The following is a 25,231-nucleotide window of genomic DNA, read 5'->3' on the forward strand; positions in this document are numbered from 1 at the left end:
CACCTTCACTCTCACTTAAGTCTCCTTAAGCCTCCCAACATTAAGGCTGCAAGATATGATAGGTGGGGAAAATGCAAGGGCTAAATGCCTCCTTATAAAAACAATAATTACTAATTTGCTTAATTTTTTATTTTGCTATATTTATAGAGACAGAAATGATACTACTTATCCTCTTGAATATAACTATCAAATAGTGATAGTTATAAGCAAATGTGTCACTGTTTAGCCAATCAGATTAGCTATGTACAGTGGACCCTTGGTATCTGATGGGGTTTGGTCCCAGGGGCCCCCGTGAATACCAAAATACATGGATGCTCAAGTTTCATTGTATCCAATGGCCTAGTAAAATGGTGTCCCTTGTATTGAATCATTTCATGTATTGCTATGTATTTTATATGTATTATCCTACTAGAAAGGCCCCTTCCCCTCCACCACTCCCTTCTCCTTTTGTGTCGTGTCTTTTTAGATTGTAAGCCTGAGGGCAGGGAACTGTCCAATTAAAAAGATTGTATGTACAGCGCTGTGTAAATTTACAGCGCTTTATAAATAAAGGTTAATAATAATAATAATAATAATAATAATAATAATAATATACCAAAACTAACATGTGCTTTTTGGAATTTATATTTTTGGGGGAATATTTTAAGTATGTGGATGATTGAATCTATGGATAAAGAATCTGTGGATATGTAGAGTTGACTGTACAGCTGCCCCTCCTGATTTTCAAGGAATCCATCCCAGACCCTCCCATGAATCAGAAAACTGCAAAAATTCAAGCTCCCATTAAAAATAATGGTGGCTTCCCATCCGTGAAAATTCAAGACTGAACAGGAAGTCAGCAAATCTGGATGGACAACTGTACTTGGGTTTTTAGTGCACCCTCACTCTATTTCAGCACTGTGACTTGAGGAAAGCAGTGAAAGTGCTACAGCACAGAGATGTCAAGGAAGGAAACATATTCTTTAGACAACTGTGAACTCATTGTCTTTTCTCTGTGCTATAGAGTTGGCCTAGACAGTTAGGGAATTCATTTTCTCCCATTTTGCAAAACAACAATAGTCTTACACCTGTTTAAGCATCATCATCAACAACAACCCCTGAAGTACTGTGAAAGGCAAGTTATTGCAGCTCCAGTATGAAAAAAAAATGCATATATATCTTCAGGAACAGCAACTGGAAGAGTCCAATATATTGAATTCCTTCCAATGATAATGTGGTTTGTTTGTATAGGCTTTAACAAAGGAATGACAAGTGGTGTGAGTTATATTTATCTACTTTAATAGTGATGCTGCTCTGTTTAATGGTGATGTTGCTAAGCAACTATTTACTCAAAGTGATATTTCTTGCTTATGAAAGGTGAGGTCAAATTGTGACAGTTAGTAAGGTCACTGACAATGTTCTTTTCTCTGTGTGTGTAATCATTTTGTGTCAGCTGTGATTGGAACGTCTTTGAGGAGTTGTCTTCCAAGCCTGACATGAAAAAGGACAGCTATAATTACAGTGTGGTTGTTTCTTTTTCTTTCTTTCTTTTTTAGTGTTGACAAAAATCTGTTTTCTTTGTGACCCAGATTTCACTGATACAGTACTATCCACTTTGAACTATTATGGAAGAAAAAAAAAATGTTATCACAAAATTCCATTTAGTCTTTCTATGAGTCAGGAAGGTTGTACAGAAAGGAGTGAATCCAAGACCAAGTAGCTTTTTTGCAATTGGACTTTGAACATTTAGCTGTTTTCTGAATAACACTAAAAGGGAGAAATACAATACATTTATTGTTATTTGTTAAGTCGACTTTGCCTTATGAGAATCCTATGAATGAGAGACCTTGAAGAACCCTGGCCATCAACTGCCCTCCTCAGGTCTTGCAAATTGAAGGCCACAGCTTAAGTTGAGTTAAGATTAAGTTAATTTGTCTGTAATGTGGTCTCCCTTTTTTCCTACTGCCTTCTATCTTACTCAGCATTATCAGATTTTCCAATGAGCAGTTTGTCTCATGTGTAGCCAAAATTCTATTTAGGGGAATTTTAATTTTGCTCAAAGCAGATTAGGCCACAAATAACCCATGAGCCCATTTCCCTTAGAGTATACCGAGAGAAAGGCAGACCAAAGGAATTATGCAGAGGCAGAATTCTATAATTAAATGTTCCTTTTATTGGGGGATTATCACACAGCAGATCTCTAACACACACACATTCATACAAGGCTCAGGAAATCAGGAATTAGCTTGGAAAAGTTTGGAGGCTGAATTAATGGTGATACACAAGCACAAGGCTTGCTTTCAAATCCAATTGGTTGGTGTGGAGTGAGACATAGCCGTTCCGATAAGCAGAGATGAACGAGCACACCGGAGTTAGTCAGGGTTCGCAGAGACAAGAGTGTCCCCATTCAATCCAAACTGACACACTAAGCAAGGGTTTGGGGGACCTTATCTCGTTAATTCATAACTATTTTTCCAATACTGCTAGTCTTCTGATTTCTTGAATACAGTCTCCATTTTGATTATGCCTGAGCCAATGTATAGGATATTTTTAACTCTTTCAGTGTCACTACATTGGCAATAGCTTCCTGTAGTGGAGGAATTGCATGCACCTATGAGGCAAAAAGCTATGCTGACTGCAGCATTGGTATTTGTAGGGTCTTCTGTATTAGACAGGTTTTGCTGTGGAGCCAAACTATATGTGCCAGACAGCTAGTAGACAGCAGCTGTAATGGGAGATGATGCTGTCAGAGGATTTGTCAGAGACAATGGTACAATAGCTAACCTGAAAAACAGCTGATACTATGCAGAAGAAGGCAATGGTGACCCACTCCTTGAAAACTAGATGAAACAATCCAAACTGAAACAGTACACCAAATAAAATAATACATCAACACTCCATTTTTAAACATCTGGGGTATATTTTAATCAGGAATGAGCAATTATAGAAGGCTAGGAGGTTTAATTATTCCCCAAACTGCCCGGAAACCTAGGAGAGCGACACCCATAGAGTGGAAGTCTGTTTACTTCTTCTTTGAAAAAAATAAGAAGTGAACAGGTAGTGCTTCGTGGTCCAGGAGGCTAAAGAAGAATCTGAGGAAATAGGTTCAAGTCTACAAAAGTTCATGCTATCAACTTCTATTTTTCAATTAGTCTCAAAGGTTCTACAAGATTCCATTGCATACTGATTTTCCAGACTAGCTATGTCTTTGAATATTTGCAATGTACAGTGCGCCCGCGTCATACGCGGGTGCCTTTTATATGGCTTTCAGCTTATGCTGAAAGCTGCATGATGAGATTGCAATAGGGCTCAAGCACATGCACTTTTTGCCTTATGTGGAGGCTTCTGGAACAGATCCCCTGCGTAAGGCAAGGGCTCACTGTACATGAAGAACTAGGTGATTTTACAATTTTATGTAGACTCACCAAACTATGGTTGATTTACATTTCTGTAAATCAGCTGTAGACAGTGGCAGCTCATAGAAGTGGCAGCTCACTCCACTTGGTTCATGAGCCACTTAGGGCTGTAGAACAATTTAGGTACTAAGAATATAGCAATAGCAAGTACATTTCTGTTAGTGAACTAACACTCCCTAAGCAGTTTACAACGTGTAAGCTAATTGCCCCCATCAAGCTGGGTACACATTTTATCAACCTTCGGAAAGATGCAAGGCTGAGTGAACCTTCGTGCCCAAGGGATCGAACTCACAACCTTGTGGCTTGCAATATAGTTTAGCCACTTGTCACCAGGGCTCCCTGGTAAAAATGCCAGTTCTTTAGCACTGGTTAGTTAAAACCATATGAGGTACTATTCACATAATGCACATGTTATTTGTTTCCTATATTCTATTTTAACATGAAAATTTGGCCATTATTTAAGTACTGGTTTGATATTTATTGAGAGAGAAATATCTCCGTTTACTTGAGAAATGTTGTTAACTGTAACTATGATACACTGTATGTATCTCAGAGAATTCTTGACTATACAACTTAAGTTTAAGTTTACATATTGCTTGTAAAATTTAAGGAACATAATATGGGATTTCAGTTTTAGCTGAATCTCACAAAAGTAGATGTTATAGTTTGTGGGATCATTTGTTGATGATCTTGCATAACTGCACAGCGAAACTGCAAATATCATGGTGGTGATCTTTTGTTGTTGATATTGCAGATTCATATCCAAGGGAAAATAATTACTCAGTTTTTTCCATCTATGCAAGCATGATTATACCCTAAATGTTAATTAACTGCTGGCAGTTGTGGATTTCTCTGGGATTATTGCCTAATTAGGAATATGAAATGGGAGCTAACTAAATGCTGCAATGGGATGAAATTAAAGATGAGTTATGACAAACATTATTTCAAGTGAGTGTAAAATAGTTTTATAATTATCTCTGGATGTTCTGAATAACAGAACAACTATATTCCAGGGTACCAATGTCGCATAAAAAGGCTGACCTAATATGTTTCATTTTTTCAGAGCTGTTTATCATTTCAGAAATCTAGAAACATCTTTCTTGGTGTTCAAGTATTTGGAAGAAAGAAGGACCACTTCCCAATTTTCATTAAAATGGGGAAGTTCCTTAATAGGTGAGCTAGAGCAAGTAGAAGAGCACACGTTTTGCACTGAAAAGATTCTAGGTTCAGTCCTTGAAATCTCCAGGCAATAGTAATAGCAAATAGCAAGTACATTTCTATACCACTTATCAGTGAACTAGCCCTCCCTAAGTGGTTTACAATGTGTAAGCCAATTGCCCCCAACAAGCTGGATATTCATTTTACCGACCTATGACAGGATGGAATGCTGAGTGGACGTTAGAGTCCTCCTCCAGGATTGAATTTACAATGTTGTGGCTGCAGTACCAGTATTTAACTATTACATCACCAGGCACAACTGGGAAGATCTCTGTCTGATAGACAATGAAGACAAAACTGAGCTGTATACCATTGGTTAAGTTCTGTATAAGACATTTTCTGTGTTCTTCATGTGAATAAGCGCTTCCAAGAGCAAAATTATATGTTCAAATCTGATAAACAGTGAATTTAGTTGTTAAGAAATATCAGATCAGCTGATTATGGGGATTCCACATGATCTGGAAGCTGCAGTTATAATAAAAACATTATACAATTTATGGAGCTCATAAATTAGATTGATGTTCTCTCTGTATGTGTGTAGGAGCTGGGAGGGTTTTTCCCTGAGGGCCACATTTCATTTGAGTGCTCTCTCAGGAGCTATGTACAAATGGGCAAATGGAGTCCAAATGTTGGGTTGACCAAATCTTAAAGAAGATTTTTCAAAAATAACTCTTCATTCTATTCATTCTCTCTCTCTCTCTCTCTCTCTCCCCAATATCTCTGTGCCTCTCTCTCTCTCTCTTTCTCTCTCTGTCTCTCTCTTTGTGTGTGTGTGTGTGTGTGTGTAGGTGTCAGTGTCAAACACAACACAGATACACAAAGTAATGGTGTTCATAGTTCATTGTGGCCATTGTGCAAAATACATTTTATGGGAATACTGTACACCAATATTGGGCCACATACCTTTTGGCCTTTTGGTTGGCTTCATAATGTTACTGCACCAATACAGATTTTGGAAGCCCAAAAGATACCTTTACATTTACTAGAGCCTGCCAAAGGTTACACAGTTTACTATCAAATCGAGAAGCACTGCATGAACACTTTGTCCCCCACTCCACTCCACTCCACTCCACTCCACCACATACTAGGTTCAGAATCCAGCTTCTCCATAATTTTGGGTGGGTGTGTTTGAGTTTTAGGGGGTGGGGGGAAGGCATGTACAATATGTTTAGCATGTAAAGATAAATGATTATGTACCTCGTTCACACTACACAACTGTAGCACTTTAACTGACATGACTACAGAAACATGGTGTTTGTAGTTTGGTGAATCATTAGAGTTCTCTAGCTGAAAATTATAAATACCTCACAAAAATGCAAGTCCCAGGATTCTGTGGATGTAGTTATGACAGTTAAAGTGGTACCAAATTGATATAAGAATGCCATGTCAAAAAGGTCACCTTTAAAATATAGTTGGGAGCAAAACGTCAGTCAGTAAGCCAGCCAGTCAGTTAATATATATTCACCTCTCAAATCAATTCTTTGACCAAGATGTTACAATTTTAGGAAGCAATTTGCTGACCAACTCATTAAATAACGAGACCAGACACAGAGAACTGGGTTATAAAATGGGCAACTTTATTAAAATCCAACCTATTTAACTTTATTTCTTGAGAACTGCAAGCCCAGGGGGGAGAACAGCTGGCGGATGGTCTGCTTCAAGACCAATTCCCCAGCTTCCAAAAGGGCAAAAACACCTGAGCCCCAAGGGCAATTCATAATTTGGGTTGCTCCCTGGCTGGCCCTCATCCGGAAGGCCAACCCAAGACTTCCCCACTTAACTCTCAAGACTTAAGTGAGGGTTTGAATCTCAAGCCAGCCCCAAGGAAAATCTCTTTCCCTTTGTGTTTAGTCTCAAGACGTAAACCTCCATTCCAGAGACCCACCTTCACCCTTTAGGAGGGTGTATGTGTCAAGAGAGGGAATGGGTTAGAAAAATATGGAAAAGATGCTGTGAATCAGAATGCTGCTCAAGCTTAACCTATCCTATCACGTGACAATTCCTCTTGTCTTCTTGCTAGAACTAGAAAAGAAAATGTAAGGGCCAAGAATAGGGCACAACCCAGTATATTTCTGGTGCTTTGCTAAATAGAAATTGCAACGCTAGAATACCTGAAATATGTGGGAGAGATTTTTTTTTTGGGGGGGGGGGTTAAATATTTGCAACCCAATTTATTGTTTACTTGGATCACCTAGCTGATTGTACCAAAAGAAAGTATGTGAGAGAAAGCAAGAACTACTTTCAAAGCTTTTACAATTATGCATGGAGATGCAATGCAATTATTAATGTGTTTATGAAAGGCTATCATTATATGAAAGGCTAAAGTAGACAGGAAAGCAAATTTTCACATGGCTAGCAGGTGGCAGACTAATTTTTGTCAGTGAAAGAATTCACTTCAGTACAGAAATATCTTTCTCAACTGAGACTGAAGGCAGAGCAGCCTACCTACTAAGCTGAGATAGCTGCAAGTATTGATCAAAAGCATTACTTCAAAAACAGATTTGTCAATGGATTCCACTTTATGCCACTGTCAAGGTTTTGCAGATAAGCTCATTGTATGGGATGGGAGCATGTAAAAATATTATTCACGTTCTAAAATAGAAAAAAGATTCTATCCATTTAGTTACTTACTGAGACTATATTGAGTATGCAAAACTGAATGTTAAAAAATAGTTTGAGAGTGATTTCTAAATAAATCTGAGTTATAAGAAATACATGAAAACCATTTTGAGAAGGGCATATGTAATATTAATAGCACTTCTGTAACATGTGCAAATTCTCTCGCACTCTCTTATCATCAGAGCATGGCAATGTCAAATCGCCTGTGAACAAAACTTACCAAGAAAACCCAATGACAGGGTTGCCTTTGGGGTTGCCATAAGTCAGAAATGACTTGAAGGCATACAACAACAAGACTGGGGCAAGTAATCTGATATAGGTTCACTTATGTAGAGACCTCAGCCTCTGAATATAATTGTCAGACTGGAGAAATGGTTCAGGTGTGATAGCTCTGCCACAATCATGAAAAATTGCATGAGAGATTGTCTAATGTGGATTGTTCTTGTAGACAATACTACACATACAGTTTTTAAACAAGTTTACATTGTCAGCAGCATGCAAATTGGTTGTAAAATACATTTACAAATACATTTGTGGTTTGAAATTAAAGTATTGGCAATGACATTTAAAGCTTTAAAAGGCTGGGCACCTCAATATTTGAATGAGTAAATGTCCATATATCTGCCTGCCCAAGGTTTGAGACATGCTGGAGAGGCCCTCTGCTGTGTCCCAACAGTGGAAGCATTACATTATGTGAGGACATGGGAGAGCCTTGATTTACTCTAGGCATTATTTACGTTAGGCTGTTAAGCCTTTCTCAGGCTTGATTTATTCTAGGACAAATTTATTGATCTCTTTAGCAGTCCACAGTATCCATAGAGCTCTTCTCCAGCATCACTTTTCAAATGAGTACCAGTATTTTTTTCCCTTCCTATCAGCTTTCTTCATTGTTCAGACTTCAAAACCATACATGGAAGTTGGAAATATGATGACATGGTCAATCCTAACTTTAATATTCAAGTATATATCTTTACACTTTGGAATCCTGTCTAGTTCCTTCCTATCTGTCTTTCCAAGATTTTTTTTCTGATTTCTTGACTGCAGTCTCCTTTCTGATTAATGACTATACCAAAGTATGGAAAATTTTAAAACTATTTCAATGTCTTCATTGTCTATTTTAAAATTATGTCAATTGTTGGTGGTCATTCCCACCCCCCACCACCCCTTCATGTTCAACTGTAAATCTGCTTTTGCACATTCCTCCTTGGCTTTCTTCAGTAACTGGCCCAAGTCTTAAATTCCTCCAGTTTTCACACATCTTTCCACCAAGTCTAATCCTGCTGTATGTATGATATGTTCAGCGTAGAAGTTAAACAGAAAGGATGATAAAATTCAGCATTGCCTAAGCATCTCTCCAATTGGAAATCATTCAGTTTCTCTACATTCTGTCCTTATGGTAGCCTCTTGAGGATTGGAATGTATACTGAGTGTTTCCAATCTGTAGGTCATTGTGTCCCCTCCCCCCCCCCCATTTTTCTTGACAGAATTTAGTTAGAATTAGATTAGATTCAATATGCCTGCTTCTGAGCAGCACTAACAAGTGTTAGCAATAGTGTCATTGCTGATGTTACTGAGAGATTTTCTCCCAGTTTCACCCTCCACTACTGCTGCTGCCCAGTAGCTGTTTCACACATTTATTCTGGCTTCTCAGCAAAAACCAGTTTGGTGGGGGACCCTACCAGCACTGTCATCTACAGCTGCTGTCAGCATACCCTCTTTGCCCCACTGGAGTATGCCATCCCACGTCTGTAGAAAGGTTGTGCCTTTGGTGGGATCTTTGAGAATAGTAAGATAGAAATATCTTAATAAATATATGAATATGAATTTGTGACAAGAAGCAAAAACAAAATGGAGTGGTTGGCACAAATGTTCTGTTACCTGTTAAATGTGTGGAGCCCCCTATAACATTTTCACATTGATTGATGTCAGGCCAAGTGTCACCCATCCTATATTTGTACATTCTCTACATTTTTCTTGTGCAACTCATTTTCCTCTAAATTAATTTGTTAGTTTGGCCCAGCTTTGCATTCAGTGGGTTATTCTGAATTCTGATTCTTTGTTCTGGTGTATTCAGTTCCCTTCTAATGTAGTGACATGGCAGGAGATTGGATAAGGTGGCCCTTGCAATCCCTTCCACCTCTATAACTCTCACTCTAGCTTTGGAAAGCCAAACCACAAATTTCATAGAAAGAGTTTTTACAATTTGTTTTCCTTTTTGGTTATGTTAAAACATGAACATCAATTTCAGCCCTTTTAAGTAGACTGTTCCTGGTGACTTTTGCTATTCAGAATGCTTTCATACTTGCCCAGGCAGTATCAAGATCCCCCCATCTTGTCCTCCCTACTCAACACAATCAGATTAAAGGAGTGTCAAAAGGTTGAAGCAAAATATATGGTGTTTTGCATCACCCATCTAGAATTAGATTATTCAGTCCATCAGACCTCTTGTCTTCTGTCATTTCTGTAAAGGTTTTTTTTTTTAAGAATTACTATTGCTACACTTAGGGATACAGAAGTCTCTGTACAGCGTATTCAGCAGTTCTGAGCTGTGAGTTATGGTGGATGACTTTGGAATACAAATAAAGTAAGTTGCCTGAATACAGTAGTGCTTCTTGGGCTGACGTGTATTAACGGTGTCAAGCATTACTTAAAAGAAATCATGAAAAAGCTACACTAGCACTTCCAGACTTTTATATTGCAGAGCTTTTTTTCCAATTCTTATTTACATGCATCCTTATCATTCTCTGGAGTTTCTCTAACCATATTTCAGTAACAAAAAGATGCCATATTTAAATCAGTAAAAACAGGTCTACTTGTATTATGCTTTAAATTCTAAAATGCATATGCTGTAGATTGGAGCACGTGGTCTTTAAAATATTAAAAAGCTGCCTGGAGGATCTGCCTCGGGCAAAAACTGCAGAAACAAGGACTGTGGTGGTGGTGTAGCAACAATCTGTCAGGCAAAGGGGCACCTGGACTGATTCCAGCACTGCTTTTTGTGCCTTGGCTTTGGCTCGTGTTTATTGCAAATGGATGTAAACACATTCTTAACTTGATCAGCTGAAGCAAATTTGGAAGCTCCACATCAGAGGGGAAGATTTGGTGAGAGAAGATAAAACTGTTGACCGATAAGGTGGCAAGGAAGATTGCATTTCACTTTACATTTAGTAGTTGGTATGCATACATGGTTCCATTGGGATACCTGTCACAAAATAGGTGCTTCATGGTTGGTGAGAGCTCTACGTATTTATATTAAACTTTGCTCAGTACAGTTTTGTTTTAAAATGAAACTGTATCCTGACACAGTTGAGTTACTGCTGGTAGGCTGTTTTCAGGTAATGGAAATAGCAAACCTGCCTGTTCTAAACCTTACCTCTCAAAAAAGGGTGGGTGCAGGGGGGGCTGCTTAAAAAAATCGTTTAGAGGCTTGCAGTGGTGCACAATGCTGTTGCTCGGGTGGGAATTTTGTGACCTCCTGGATGTTGTTGAACTGAACCCAGGATTTCTCACTGTTGGAATGCTGGCTAGGGCTGCTGTGAAACATGTTATTGAATTACTGCACAGGCTAGGGCTGCTGTACAGTCCACATACCTGAAGTAAGGGCTGAAAGATGTGGAAATTTAAATGATTTCTGTGCTTTGAGCTCCATTGAGGGTTCATTCACACTACCCAATTATACCACTATTTTCCCACCCTGACTGCCATGGGTCCATCCCATAGAATCCCAGGATCTGTACTTTGGTGAGACACAATTGCTCTCTGGCAGAGGATTCTAAATGCTCAACTAAACTCGCAGTCCCAGGATTCCATGGGATAGAAGCCTCTCAGTAAAAGTGGAATGCTAACACAAAAATTCTATAGCGGCAGTGGTCCCTAGCAATGAAGTACATCAATCAGAACCCCTCAATTTGCATTTATTTGCCAGAGAAGCAATACATGTTGAGGAATTATAAATAGAAATATTAATAAAATACTGGCATCATGTCCCCCTTTTCCATTTCTTTCAAGAGGCTAGCTGCTTATTGAATCAGGGCAGTGTTTAAATGCTGTGAAAAAGCACTCTGTGAATTCTAAATTGAACTGAGATTACAGATGTATTTAGCAGTATGAATTTTAATGCTGTTGTATATACTGAACCCTCTCAAGAACATGCCCTAGGAGGAAATTCAGCTGGAGAACTTCTCATGTTGGTGCCGGGGGGGGGGGGGTATTTTTAGATATGGGGCATGCATTTATATTTTTAGCTATCAGAGACAATACCAAGTAAAAGCATTCTCTTCTTAAAATCTTCAGTACTTTTTTGTTTGCTTTAAACAAATGTTTAGAACAGCTATCGTGAGTAGTGTTCTTGTCCACATACAAAGTGGAGGGAAGATGGACCCTGTGGAGGAATATTTTTGGTGCCATGAGAAAGTGCTTGCAAAAACTGTTTGAAAGAAAAGAAAAGAAGGAAGGAAGGAAAGGTTGTTTTTTTTTTTAAAAAAAGAGGGGAAGTTGCTTTTTAATCAGTCCTAAGGGCATATATCTAAGCTATTTTAACTTAAGATGTTTCTTGTGATTGAAAGTTAGAAGTGTTTGCTTCCATTTCAGGATCTCCCTCTTTTTTCTAGTTTTGTCTTTCAGTTTTGCACTGCTCACTATAATCTTCTCAGTAACATCATCTTTGATATTTGCTGTGATCAAGAGTGATCAAGTGTGCTCTACTTTCAGAAAGGATTGCTCAGCAAAGCCTGCATGACTCACACTGTATCAAATTACACAATGCTATGAAACCTTTTTCCCTTTCTATGAGAGCAGATCAGGGGCAAGCAATTCTTTTTCTTTCTTTCTTTTTATGGATTGCCTTTCTGTTACACTAGTGAGGGTTGTTTTGATAATCTGGATGGACTCAGTAATTCACATAACAATAGAAAAGCATTGTGTTTAAACTCTGAATTTATGAGAAAGCAGTTTCTCTGTCTAACATGAAACAGAAAAATACTGTTTACATGCCCTCCAACTGTCCCAACTATTGGCAGGGACAGTTTCCATCAATACTCTTATGTATCACTTTTTCATCTGCTTTTAAAATGTTCCAGTTTCTCTCTCCTCCTCTCATTTTCCTGCATCAGCTTACTACAGTTGCTGCAAACTGATTTCAGAGTGCAAAAGTAATGGACACCAATTAACTCAGCAGGGGGAGAGAGAGGTAGATGCAAATCTTGTCCTTCCCAGCAGGATCAGGCAAATGTAAACTGCTGCAGCCTCTCCTAGCTTGTCTGTTCTTCCTCATCAATAATTTTTGCCATTGTAAACACACTCTGATGCTACTTGGCCATTTGTGTCCTGATTTCCATTTGTGAAATGTTGGAGGGCATCTGTTTCTCCCTGAACCTAGGAAGACCTATCTGTCTACACACTGACATTTTTGACACACTGGGGCAGTACAAACAGCCTGTAAAGGGTGGCTCTATGCCGCCCCTTGAAACTCTGGGTTGGGGATGCGGCAACCGCACGCCCCACCCCAACCTGGTACAAAAAGGAGCCACAAAATGTGTCTCCTATCTGCACCACTACAGGGGCACCATAAGTGCTGCGGTGTGGCCTTATGATGCCCTTGTGCGCAGCACTGTTTGGGCACTGCACACAAGCAATGTCATCATGGTGTGCGCTGTCTGGTCAGGCACTCACCAAGATGGCGCCCAGGTGTTAGCACAAGGGTTTCGAGCGTGTAAATACTCAGCCCTCGCTGAACCCTAGTTTGGGTCCAGGCCAGCACAAAATGCCAATCTGTACACCCTCACAGTACTGTAGCTCTATACCAATGATGGTGAACCTTTTAGAGATCGAGTGCCCAAACTCAGTGGCATTCCAGCACCAGGTGTTACCCGATGCTCGGGGGGGGGGGGACTTTCACCTTTCTGGAGGTGGGACTTCTGGGGCAGGACCTCTGGGGGGAAATCCCAAGGCACACATTCTTATCCTTAGGTTAGCAATAGCAAACCTCCCTCTAATGAAACTTGCCTAGAAAACTCCATGATAGTTTCACCTTAGGGTCGGCATAAGTCGTAAATGGCCTCTCTTAGCCTCAGAGGATGGCAATGGAACCACCCTCTGACAAAGCTTGTCCCATGATAGTTTCTTCTTTGAGTTGTTAGCAACCAGCACTCAGAAGGGAGTGAGGGTTCTCTGGGACCATAAGTTGGAAAGACTTGGAGGCACAGAACAACAAGTATAATAAAGTACAGAAGGCACATCACAATAACAAGAAGAAAGAGAGCCAGTGGTTTGAGTATGTGACTCTTGAGACCAGGGCTTGAATCCTAGCTTGGCCATGAAACCTACTGGGAGAGCTTGGGCAAGTCACACTGTCACAGCCTCAGAGGAAGGCAGTGGCAAACCTCTGAAGAAATCTTGCCAAGAAAACCCCATGGATGGCCTCATCACACCTCACAAAACTACAATTCCCAGAATCTTGTAGCATAGCAAGATGTGGGATTTATGGTTGGAAGGGGCAGGACTTCTCCCCAGAAGGGCCATGCGCTGCCCCTCCTTGCTGCGGTCCAGTTCTCCTGAGGCAAACCAAGCCGCAACAAGGAGCCGGGCCAAGTGTTTGTGTTCCCCACCCCTATCCCTACTTGCTGTGGCTGCTGCATGTCCTCAGAGACAGCTTTGTATGCCAGCATGCTACAAGTTCACCGCCATGGCTCTACACTGTCTTTCCAAGTGCTACATGTCACCGCACATTTAAAGAAGGATGAATAATGTTTCATGAAAGTCAGAATAAATAGGATGCATTTATTATTAGAAGATAAATGCTCTTGTCTAAGCCCCTCCTTTCTAGGATCAAGATTTTAGGACCATCCAGTACTACCCCCTTGCATGCACAGTCAAAGCACTCCTGACAGAGGGCCATCCAGCCTCTGTTTAAAAACCTCCAAAGAAGGAAATTCCACCATACTCTGATGGAACATATTCCACTGTCAAACAGCTCTTACTGTCAGGAGGTTCTTCCTAATGTTGAGGTGGAATCTCTTTTCATGTAGTTTGAATCCATAGGACTTGGAGGACCTTACTGTACAGGCTCCAGGCATAGGACGAGAACGGTCCAAAAGGTGCTGGGAAGGGAACAGAATGGGTGGGGGACACATTTTCCTGCACACAGGATGTTCCTCACTCATTCCGTTCCCTTCCCTTCTACTCCCAATCCATCCCAGAGGAGGCGATTTTTGAGAACTGTTCCCTGGGATGGATTGGGAACAGAAGGGAAGGGAATGGAATGGAATGGGAACTTCTGTGTGCAGTAAACTGCACCCCCACACGTTCCCGGCCCCTTTCATTCCATTCTTGTCCCGTGCCTGGAGCCCCTCTGCGATAAGGTTTGGAGTAATGGATTCAAACTACAGGAAAAGAGATTCCACTTCAACATTAGAAAGAACCTCCAGACAGTAAGACAGTAAATGGTGGAATGCACTTGGAGTGCGGTGGAGTCTCATTCTTTGGAGGTTTTTAAATAGTGGCTTGATGGCCATCTGTTGGGAGTACTTTCATTGTGTATTCTTGCATGGTATGGGGTTGGACTGGATGTGATCTCCTCCAACAGTATGGAGATTATCACATGGAGGCTTATCGTTCTTAAAACATTGCTAAATCGTTCGTAAAGCACAAGGGCGTGATCACTGGTCGTCATGGAGGCTTCCCATCATTAAAGCATCCATGGATCAGCCATTTCTCTGCATAACGGGAACTTGCGTTATGCAGAGAAATGGCTGCTCCATGAACGTTTTAATTACAGAATGCCTCCATGAGGATTTAATCACTGGGGACAAGTGCAACCGGTGATCACACCCTTGCAAAATTTAGTGATGTTTTAAGGACGGTAAGCCTCCATGTGATAATCCCCTAAAATTTTATGATTCTAAGACTAAGGTGCTCCATTTGGCACCCAATTTTATGTACTGCTTGAAGGCCACAGCAAAAACCTTTCTGATATAGATTGAGATTCGTAGATATCTCATTCACTACCTGTCCTTGACAAAATGGCCAGTCTAAAATCTTTATGCAATGTATCCCTCTTTGTGTTTGTTTTTGTTTTTATACATGTATCTATATAGTCACTGTAGAATATTGAAGATGCCCAAACATAAAAAGGAGTCTTTTAAAAATAAATGAATGAATGAATGAATGAATGAATGAATGAATGAATGAATAAATAAATCCATACTAGATGGTTAAGGTCTTTGGAGGAAGGCTTTCTCTGTGTTCCACCACCTTCACAGCTGTGATTGGTGGGGACATGAGAGCATTCTCAGTAGCTCTCTGTGGAACTCCCTCCCATTAGATGTCTAAGATGGCTTAGATGGCTAAGACCTTTCTATTTAGGCAGGCATTTGATTTATTTTAATCACACAGCAAAATATTGTTTAAAATGTTGTGCTCTGTTCTAGTTCGTATTTTAATGCAATGTATTTTTATATTTTTATATTTGAATTTTAAAACTATTTTTAACTATGCATTTTTAACAGAGCTGCGGTTTAATTGTTTTTAAAGCTTTTGTGTAATACCTTTTTTAAAAAACAAAACTTAAACTGTTACTTTCAATTTTGTATGCTGCCTTGTGTCCCTTGGAAAGATGGGATATAGAATGAATGAATGAATGAATGAATGAATGAATATATAAAAGGACAAGTTGGTTTTAATGGTTCTTTTCTGTTCAAGTTTGTGTAATAAGAAACCGAGGAATTATGACTAAAAGGCAGATCCTGTGTGTGTACATTTTGTGCATGTTGTGTGTGCATGTATGACATCTACTATTTTTCTTTAATTCTCAGGTCCAGGTTCTTCGGAATGCTGGAGAAGAGGTAACCTTAACTGTGTCCTTTCTCAAAAGGGCACCTGCATTTCTTAAACTGCCCCTCAATGAGGACTGTGCATGTAAGTATAATGATTATTTCTAAGAAGTAGGTGTCCCCAGTCATAGGAGTTTAAAGACCAATTCACAATATAACTTTTTAAGCCTGTTTCAGCAGAAAAGTAGTGCTTGGCCCTCCCTCCCTCCCTCCCTCCCTCCCTCCCTCCCTCCCTTCCTTCCTTCTGTTTCTCATGATGAATTTACACATTCAGTTTAGGTGGGTATAGTAAATATTTAGGTGAAATGAAAAAGAAGAATGGACCTTTGCTAGTTCATGTCTAAATCTATGCTCCCCAGGCATTTGCAGTTTTTTCCCTGAGCATACTGTTCTCTCAACAAGAGCTTCTTCCTACCCTAACATATGCTAATATGTTAACATTCACTTTTTATCTTTCCACTAGAAATCAATTGAGTACTGTGCTCTCAAGTGATTATATGTTTTGATAGCTATTAAAGTTATTTGACTTAACAATAATTTGCCCAAGGTATTTACATTTCATCTTTTATTCAATACATAATGACAGTGAGGTGGAGAAGGGTTGCTTCTTCCTCACCCCTATCTTGGCAACTGCGAGCGAACAGCTATTATAGTATCTCAAGGACTTTTCAGTTTGGGTTACAGTCACAGACTTTAACACACTGATGTGTTAAAGTGAAGATTAATAAAGTTCAACATGATCAGTATTGTATTTTATTTTAGGGATTCAAGTTGATTAGACCCACTGGGAAATAGAAGAAACAGAGAGAAAGCTGTCTTCTTAATTTGTAACAAAGTACAGATACTAAATTATAGACTGAAGTTATAAAACTGTCTTAACATGTAGTTTCAGATAATTACATTATGGCTTTATGTTACATGCCATCTGTAGATTATATCCAGGTTCACACCATCTACTACTGACTTTTATATGGAAAATAATAAGTTCCATATATAAGTTTTCAAATTAATTTGATTACAATTTTCTACTTGGTATTCACTTGGTACAAAATGTTGATTTGCTTGTTTGAGATACATTTATTTTTGTCTTATAATAGTTGTTCATTCATTGGTATTAATGAGGGAGACTCTTTCATCCACATTATTATCCTTTATTTTATTTTCATTTTTACTTTATCTGATGATAACTCCTTTTCAGTTTCAAAGACAGGATTTCCCCTTTTCTTCCTGCTCCTCCTACTGTCATAAGATCATAAATTTAAGAAGAACCTGTTACCCCATTAATTTTTCTATTTATATTTTTTATAATTTATTGATTTTGAAATCTAAATAAAACCATTAATGCTGCTTCAGACAAAACAGAGGACTCTAAGCAACTGCTCACTCAGTATTTCTAAATAAATGAAAGCATTAATGCCTACATATAAATGTATATGTATATATGTGTGTATGTGTGTGTGTGTTTTCTAAAAAAAATTTGACAATTGAAATATGTCTTTGTAGTGTTTCTGGTAATTGTGCTGACAATAGGAAAGGAAATATAATTAGATACTTTGACTAATTAAAATTGAATCACTGTTTTAAATTTAGTGTATATTCCTTCTACTCACATGTCATGCCACAGCAAAAATGGCATGTCATTAATATCAGACCATTGTTTTACTTGTTGTGTATAAGAATCAATATGAAATTATTGTTTAGTATTGCAAGAAAAAGTTGTAGCAAGCCTTGATCTTGCATACAGTCTCCTCCCCTTCTAGTGTGGCCTCCACTCTGTTTTAAGAAGGGCTGTGGTCTTGTGTGTTGTATGAACCCTACAATGTGGTAAAGGTCAATTATAATGTTTGAAACAAGCCAGCTTCATAAATTGTGGTTTGCTGAAAAACAAATTATATATAAGGTTATATGACATGTCTAGAACTGATTGTTAATAAGTGAAAATTATAGTTACAACCCTGATAATATGAGTGTCAGTTTTGCCTGTGAAGTGTTTGTTCTTCAATAGTATATGATAGAACATGACCACATAGCCCAAAAACCCACAAAAATCTATGTATATGACACCATTTTTTCTGCATTTGTATTTGTATTAGGCATTCCTAGTGATCAAAGTAGTGGCACATCATCACCCCTGTGTGACAGTGGTTTACATCTTAACTACCATCCCAATAATACGGTAAGATGATATATTTTTTGACTTGCCAAAAAGATGAAAATGCTCTAGATGGTATGGTCAACTGAGAAGTGTGCACAAATCATAGATCTCCGCCAATGAGAGGCGCCCGCAGCGTTTGTTCTCCACCTTCAACACTTTGCTTAAACCTCCCTCTCCTCCTGTCTCTTCATCATTCTCTCCTAATGACTTTGCTAATTATTTCATCTCTAAGATTTCCACTATTCACTCTGAGATAGTCCCCTCCGATTCTTCTTCTGCTCTTAATCTTCTATCGCCCTCGCCTAACAAATTTTCTGTGTTTCCTCCTGCTTCTTTGGATGAACTCTCTACACTTCTGAACTCTTCCAAACCTGCAACCTGTTCTCTTGATCCAATTCCTACTCGTCTTCTAATCTCTATAGCTCCCTCCTTTCTACTGAGACAGCTCTCACTAAGATTTCAAATGACCTTTTACAGGCCAAGGCTAATGGCCTTTTACTCTGTACTCATCCTTCTTGATTTGTCTGCTGCCTTTGACACTGTTGATCACTGTCTTCTAGTTGATATACTTTCTGACCTTGGGTTCTCAGACTCTGTTCTCGACTGGTTTAGATCTTACTTGTCTGGCCGATCTTTTGTAGCAGTTGCAGGGGGCCAGACTTCTCCTGTTCCCTTATCTGTTGGAGCTCCCCAGGGCTCTGTTATGGGTCCCCTTCTGTTTTCTCTCTACACACTGTCCTTAGGAAAACTCATTAGCTCTTTTGGCTTTTCCTACCATCTGTATGACACCCAGCTGTATCTTTCCGCCCCTGACCTTTCTCCAAGGCTTGAACAGAAAGTTTCGTCTTGCCTCACAGCTGTCTCACAGTGGATGTGCCATCGGCGTTTGAAGCTCAACGTGTCCAAGACGGATCTTCTTGTCTTTCCTCCTAAGCCCACCCTTCAACACTCCTTTTCTGTCTCTGTGGACAACATTTCTATTCAACCAGTCCAGCAAGCCCGTTGTCTTCGTTTTATCTTTGACTCTTCTCTGTCGTGTATCCCTCAGATCCAGACCACAGCCAAGGCTTGTAGATTCTTTTTGTACAATATTGCCAAAATCCGACCATATCTCTCCGCCTCTACTGCCAAGATCCTGGTCCATGCCCTAGTGGTCTCACGACTTGATTACTGTAACGTCCTCCTGGCTGGGCTTCCTCTTTCTCACCTCCGTCCTTACTCTCTGTCCAGCATTCAGCTGCATGCATTATCACTTCCACCCACCGCTCTGACCACGTCTCTCCTGTGCTGGCATCCCTTCACTGGCTCCCTCTCCCTTTCCGCATTCAGTATAAGCTCCTGCTGTTGACATTCAAAGCCCTCCATGGACTGGCCCCTCCTTACTTATCAGACCTTCTTTCTCCTTACCTTCCCACTCGGGCCCTCCGTTCTGGTAGTCAAGGGTTCCTGTCTCAGCCCAGGATTTCCTCTGCCCCATCTCGGATTCGCCCCTTTTCACTTGCTGCCCCTCACTCCTGGAACCTTCTTCCCCCACAAGCAAGAGCCATCACTTCTTTAACTAGCTTCAACACGGTGTTGAAAACCACCCTGTTCAGAGAAGCCTTCCCAGGCATTGCATAATTGTCGCTTACTATCTGATGTTCTTTTGTTGTCTGTTTTATCGAATCATTTCCTGTATTGCTATGTATTTTATATGTATTATCCTACTTGAAAGTATGTATTTTCCCTGGAAAATGATTAACCATCCATTATGAAGCCAAGCCCTCCCTCCAGTCCATCTGCCTTGATCCAGGCCTTGGAGGTAGAGAGGAACTGCTGGACCTCTTACCCTTTCCCTCCACCACTCCCTTCTCCTTCTGTGTCATGTCTTTTTAGATTGTAAGCCCGAGGGCAGGGAACTGTCTAACTAAAATGATTGCATGTACAGCGTTGTGTAAATTTACAGCACTTCATAAATAAAGGTTAATAATAATAATAATAATAACAATCTAAGAGTTTGTCATTATTGCCCATTAAATCAGTTGAAGTGCTACCCCATACAAAAATAGATTTTGCTGTAACGTTTCTGCTGTTGGGGCTGAAAGTACCAAACACTTGCAATGAAATGGCAAATTATGAGTGTTCATGGTTTTGTTCAGAATATACCAGTTTCTACAATAGACAAGGGGAAAGCCCCTCTGAAAAATTTCTTGCCAAGAAAATTGTGATAGATTCACCTTAGGAGCACTGTAAGTAGGCGGGGTGGGAGGAACAAGTTGAAGGCACACAACAACAACAACAGCCAACAATAATAGGTAGAGAAAACATAACAATGTATAATGTTAACAACCTTTTTTATGATGGAGCTACAGGTAGGAAAACATGAAGTTACCATCTAATTAATAATGGAATAAATCCATATACTGTGAATTCTATCATATCTGCCCCTTTTCAGAGCTTGTGTGAAGGGAGCCTCTTGGTCTTTGAGTGGCTCTATCAGAAATGTGCTGGAAAATCAAGAGCTTGGAGTTTGCCACCATCTTCTGGGTACAAATTGGGTTCTCTCCACTGTCCCCATCCCCTCAAGTGACTCATGAAAAGTGTTGACAGCAGGGCTGAAATGCTTTCATCATACAAGGACTATATGCATTCTGGAACTTCAAAGATCAATTTACTCCTAGGCCCAATGTCAGGGATTTTAGTGTAGAATGGAACAATAAGAAAGCACATATACCATATTACACTATTAAAGCCAGGCCAGCATAATCCTTAAGATCTTTTGAAACAAAATATTTTAAATCAAGAAAGCTGATGAAATGCATCACAAATCTTTTTATTTGTTCGCATTTAAAATGCATTGCTGACATTCATCCATATGAGAAAAATAGAGTGCATGGTTTGCATGGCTGCAAGGACGTAGCCTGGGGGGGGGGGCTGTCCATGGGGTCTGGACCCCCCTTTCCACTAGATACAATAAATAGTGTGTGCCATCGTGCTGCTGCACCCAAGCCCTATTATAATGGTGGCACTTAGTCTAGAGCCTCCACTTCCAAAAATCCTGTCTACGTCCCTGATGGCTGGGCTTTCCAGTGGGTAGGGGTAGGTAGGTGCTTGTTACAGTGTTCCCATAGTATTGTTTCCACGATTTAAAATGATGGCTTGACCTACAAGGTCCACTTGTGAGAATGTTGAATTTTCCATTTGTTTTACATGTATGCACTTCCATAGGAAAGCTGTGTAGTGGAAAAACTTTTAGCAGATCACACCACAGTTTGAGGCTTCTATTGCCTCTAAGAGCAATGCACACTGTGCCACAAGGAGACTTAGGAGTCTTTTTTAATGATAGCTCATGGGACTGATCTCTCTTTATAGGAAAAGCTTTCAGAAGAGTGGATTTCATTTGGTTTACATTGCAGAGTTATCTATACTAAATGAATTTTATAATTTCTTCTTTTTTAAAGGACAAACAAACACACACACACAAATACCGAATAATAGCCTGAATCTATTCTACAAAAACTAATATATAGCTGTTCATGCAGTGAGAGCTGTGTGCTGCAATATGTGGAATGACATCACATGTTAAACAACTGGGCAGACTATAATGGTCTACGATGACCACACAGTTTTATTTTACAGTTACGATTTTGCTTGCATTTTTTCCTTTTTCCTTTTTTCTTTTTGGGTGAAAAATATCTCCAGTTATATTGGAGATAATAAAGAAGTTTTCACATGTCATTTCCTACTGGGGGAAGAAATCCAATTAAAAGCAGGACTGACATCTAAAATAATAATGACAGAGTCTGGCAAAGTAACATTTTATGATGATTGGAACTGACTTGTCTTAAAGGGAGGCAAAAACAAAGTAATAAATTAAGAGAAAGATCATGCATTTATTGTGAGAATTGATGCTAACGCCAAAGCTTGAAATATATTTGAAATATTTTTCAGGACACGCTTTCATGTTCTTCATGGCCTACATCTCCAGGGCTTAGGTGGGAGAAAAGATGGTGTGACCTCCGATTAATCCCACTTCTTCACTCCCGGTTCTCCCAATATCTCCCAGGATCAGATATGTGCAGGTAAGGAGATATAATGTGCATTCTTTTTATTCATGAGTAAATCACTTGTATGCTTTAGAGTGAAAGATCTGGAGGAAAATCCAAGGTGATGTACTATGACTGAATGGTGGGAGAGCTTCAGGATGTACTTCATCATGTAGTGCAGAGTCAAAACATGGAGTTTGCTTCACAAGAGTGATTCACCAGAATCTTGAACATCCTGTAAAAGATGATAAGACAAATTCATGGTGAATAAAGCAATCAAAATATCTTTATGGTCCTGTATTATCACCAGTATCTGAGGCTGAATGCCATCTCCAGCATGGGATCAGTTTCAATTGTTGCAGTATGATAATGTGAACAATTTCCTTGCAGAACAATGGCCACATATCCCTTAAATTCATGCTCATCCTGGATAATAAGATCTAACTGAGGGCATGTCAATGTGTGGGTTTGGAGTATGGTTACTCTTTCTTTGTGTGTGCAGAGTGCACCTGCTGGCTTAAAAAAGAGGGATCCCATCTGATCTTGGAAGCCAAGCAAGGTCAGTCCTGATCCGTGCTTGGACAGGGGCCCACCAATGAATACCAGGTGCTGTATGCTATATTTCAGAGGAAGGAATGGTAAAACCACCTCTGATTTTTTCTTGCCTAAAAAATTCCTATGGAATTCATGGTGTCACCATAAGTTGACAGGTGAGTTGAAGGCACATGCAAACATGGCAGAATTATGTTTGGAGAAAGCGTTCTTGAAATTGTTGATTTTAGATATCTTGATTTTAGACACCCAGTCACAAACAACCTGTTGCCAGGGAAATGCTCATTGGTTGGACATTTGCAGACATTTTTGGAGGATATTGATTGCATGCACCATTTCAGTCTAAATTCAGATGTGGCTTCAGGACTGAATTAGATTTTTCATCCTGATGGATGCCCTATATATATATATATAAAAAGCGGAATACAATATATAAACCCCCAAAATCCCAACCCTCCCCCCAATCAAAGAAACAGTGATCATCCCATAAAAAGAGATTAAACATCCAAATTGAAAACTGTCCAATAGGAATACACTAAAATTTCGAGCAGATTAGCGCAAGAAATTAGAGGTGGGTGGGAGGATGGTATCAATCAATTTTGGTATCGGAACAATAGAGGTATCATTAGAAGGGGGAGGCAAGTCTAATGGATCTAACCTAGTCTGGGGGAGGGAGTGACAGAACAAGTGTGACATTGCTCTTTCATTTCTTTGTGCAGCTTTTGCTATCATGGCAGTGGTGTCCTTTTAGACCATTACTGATATGTGGTTTGGAAACTATTACAGCGATTCCAGTAATGACTGCAGGGCTGAATAAAGAATGATAAGGCATGTTGTTTAGGCCTTTAGCAGATGTTATGAGGAGCCCTAGATGTTATGAGGAGCCTTATTTTCTCCTCATCTCTGTTTAAAATCTATATAAAACCCTAAGGAACAGTATGTTGACATCTTGTAGCACCTTTGAAACTAACTGAAAGAAAGAAGTTGGCAGCATGAGCTTTCACTGGCTCTTATCACACAAGGAACTTACCGCACTGGTATCGTGGTCCAAATGCTTCAGAAGCACAGAGGTGGGATCACCAGTCATGCTTCTGAAGCATGACTGAAGCACGTCCTGCTCTTCTCCTGTCGACAAATTGTTCACAGAGGAGTCATTTCTGTAATAACGGGATTTTCCATTATGCAAAAAATGGTTGCTCCACAAACACTTTAACAACAGAAGAACAGTGAAATGCCTCAATCACATTTGAGAAGCATGACCGGCGATCCCACTTTCACGGTTCTGAAGTGTTTGGGCCACGATTCCAGCGCGGTAAGTGCCTCATGTGATAAGGGCCACAGACTTAAGTCTACTTCCTCAGATGCATTTGGATTAGGGAACAGTTCTTCAAAGTAAGTAATAAAATTTATTCGGTCTTTGACCAGTATAAAAACAAAAACCACACAAATAGCGTATCAGTATAACAATAAGAGATTAAAATATAAACTAATAGTAGACTATATATATACAGTATCCAAACAAATCTTTCTACATGGTAATAAAATGTCCATTTGTCAGTTGAGGGCGCAGTTTACAAACAATGTAACAAAATTTAGCCACCTTATGGGATACTGTAGGATCATTGTTATCCAATAGGAGGTGTAAATAAAAAGAGTCAGTTTTACCTGGGAATTTACTCAGTAGTGGGCTAATCAGTTGGTGACGAATGTCCCTATAGAATTGACAGTAAAGGAGAACATGCTCATTGGTTTCAACAGCGCCCGAGCCACATGGGCAAAAACGAAATTCAAAAGGTGTTTTTTTAAATCTACCTTCCAACATGGCCGTGGGCAACACATTGAAACGTGCCAAAGTTAGAGCCCTTCTAAACTTCGGGAGAGTAACATGGAATAGATATGGAGCTGGGGAGGGGACCATGACTTGAAAACTGAACAAGACATATTTTGAAAGGGAAGCGGAATCCATGTATCTTTCTGCTTCTATAATTTTTTGTTTAATAATAGATTTAGCTCTATCGGCGTCGAGCTTTAGAATTTCATTTTTATTGAGACCTAGCTCATTTAGTTTCTTATGAATAGAAGTTTCCCAAGAAGATTTAAAAGAGTCCAGAAAAATTAAATTTGTCAAACCAGTTCTTCAAAGATTTGGTGCAAGATGCTTATAATATGCTGATGACACGTGGCCTTGTTTCTCCATAATGTCTAAATAAAATGAGGCATGCAAGCTCTAGAACATTGCTTGGGCACAATTCCTGTGTCTACTCTAGGAGATAGTTCCTTGATTTGGTTTAGATAAGGTTACATTCATGTGAAGGATTGAGTTCACAATCTAGGGACGATCCTGAATCAGAGTGGCCAGATATCATAACCACAAAGGAGGTAAAGACACCACAAAATGTAGGACATTTAAGATAATGTAGAACATCACAAAATAGAAGC

At 39.6% G+C, this 25,231-nt stretch overlaps 1 protein-coding gene across 4 annotated transcripts in view; it reads left to right on the forward strand.

The window, feature by feature from the left end:
- Positions 1-25,231, forward strand: part of SNTG1 (syntrophin gamma 1) — a 339,536-nt gene that overhangs the window by 192,633 nt on the left and 121,672 nt on the right. For all 4 annotated transcript variants that reach the window (XM_089517284.1, XM_089517286.1, XM_089517285.1 and 1 more), the window contains exons 9-11: positions 16,043-16,145; positions 18,154-18,236; positions 22,146-22,276. In XM_089517284.1, the coding sequence (XP_089373410.1) occupies positions 16,043-16,145; positions 18,154-18,236; positions 22,146-22,276 (317 nt within the window). The remainder of the gene's footprint in view (positions 1-16,042; positions 16,146-18,153; positions 18,237-22,145; positions 22,277-25,231) is intronic.

Source organism: Sceloporus occidentalis, unplaced genomic scaffold, assembly GCF_023333645.1.
Source record: "Sceloporus occidentalis isolate IW3139 unplaced genomic scaffold, rSceOcc1.0.p SCAF_3, whole genome shotgun sequence".
NCBI lineage: Eukaryota > Metazoa > Chordata > Lepidosauria > Squamata > Phrynosomatidae > Sceloporus > Sceloporus occidentalis.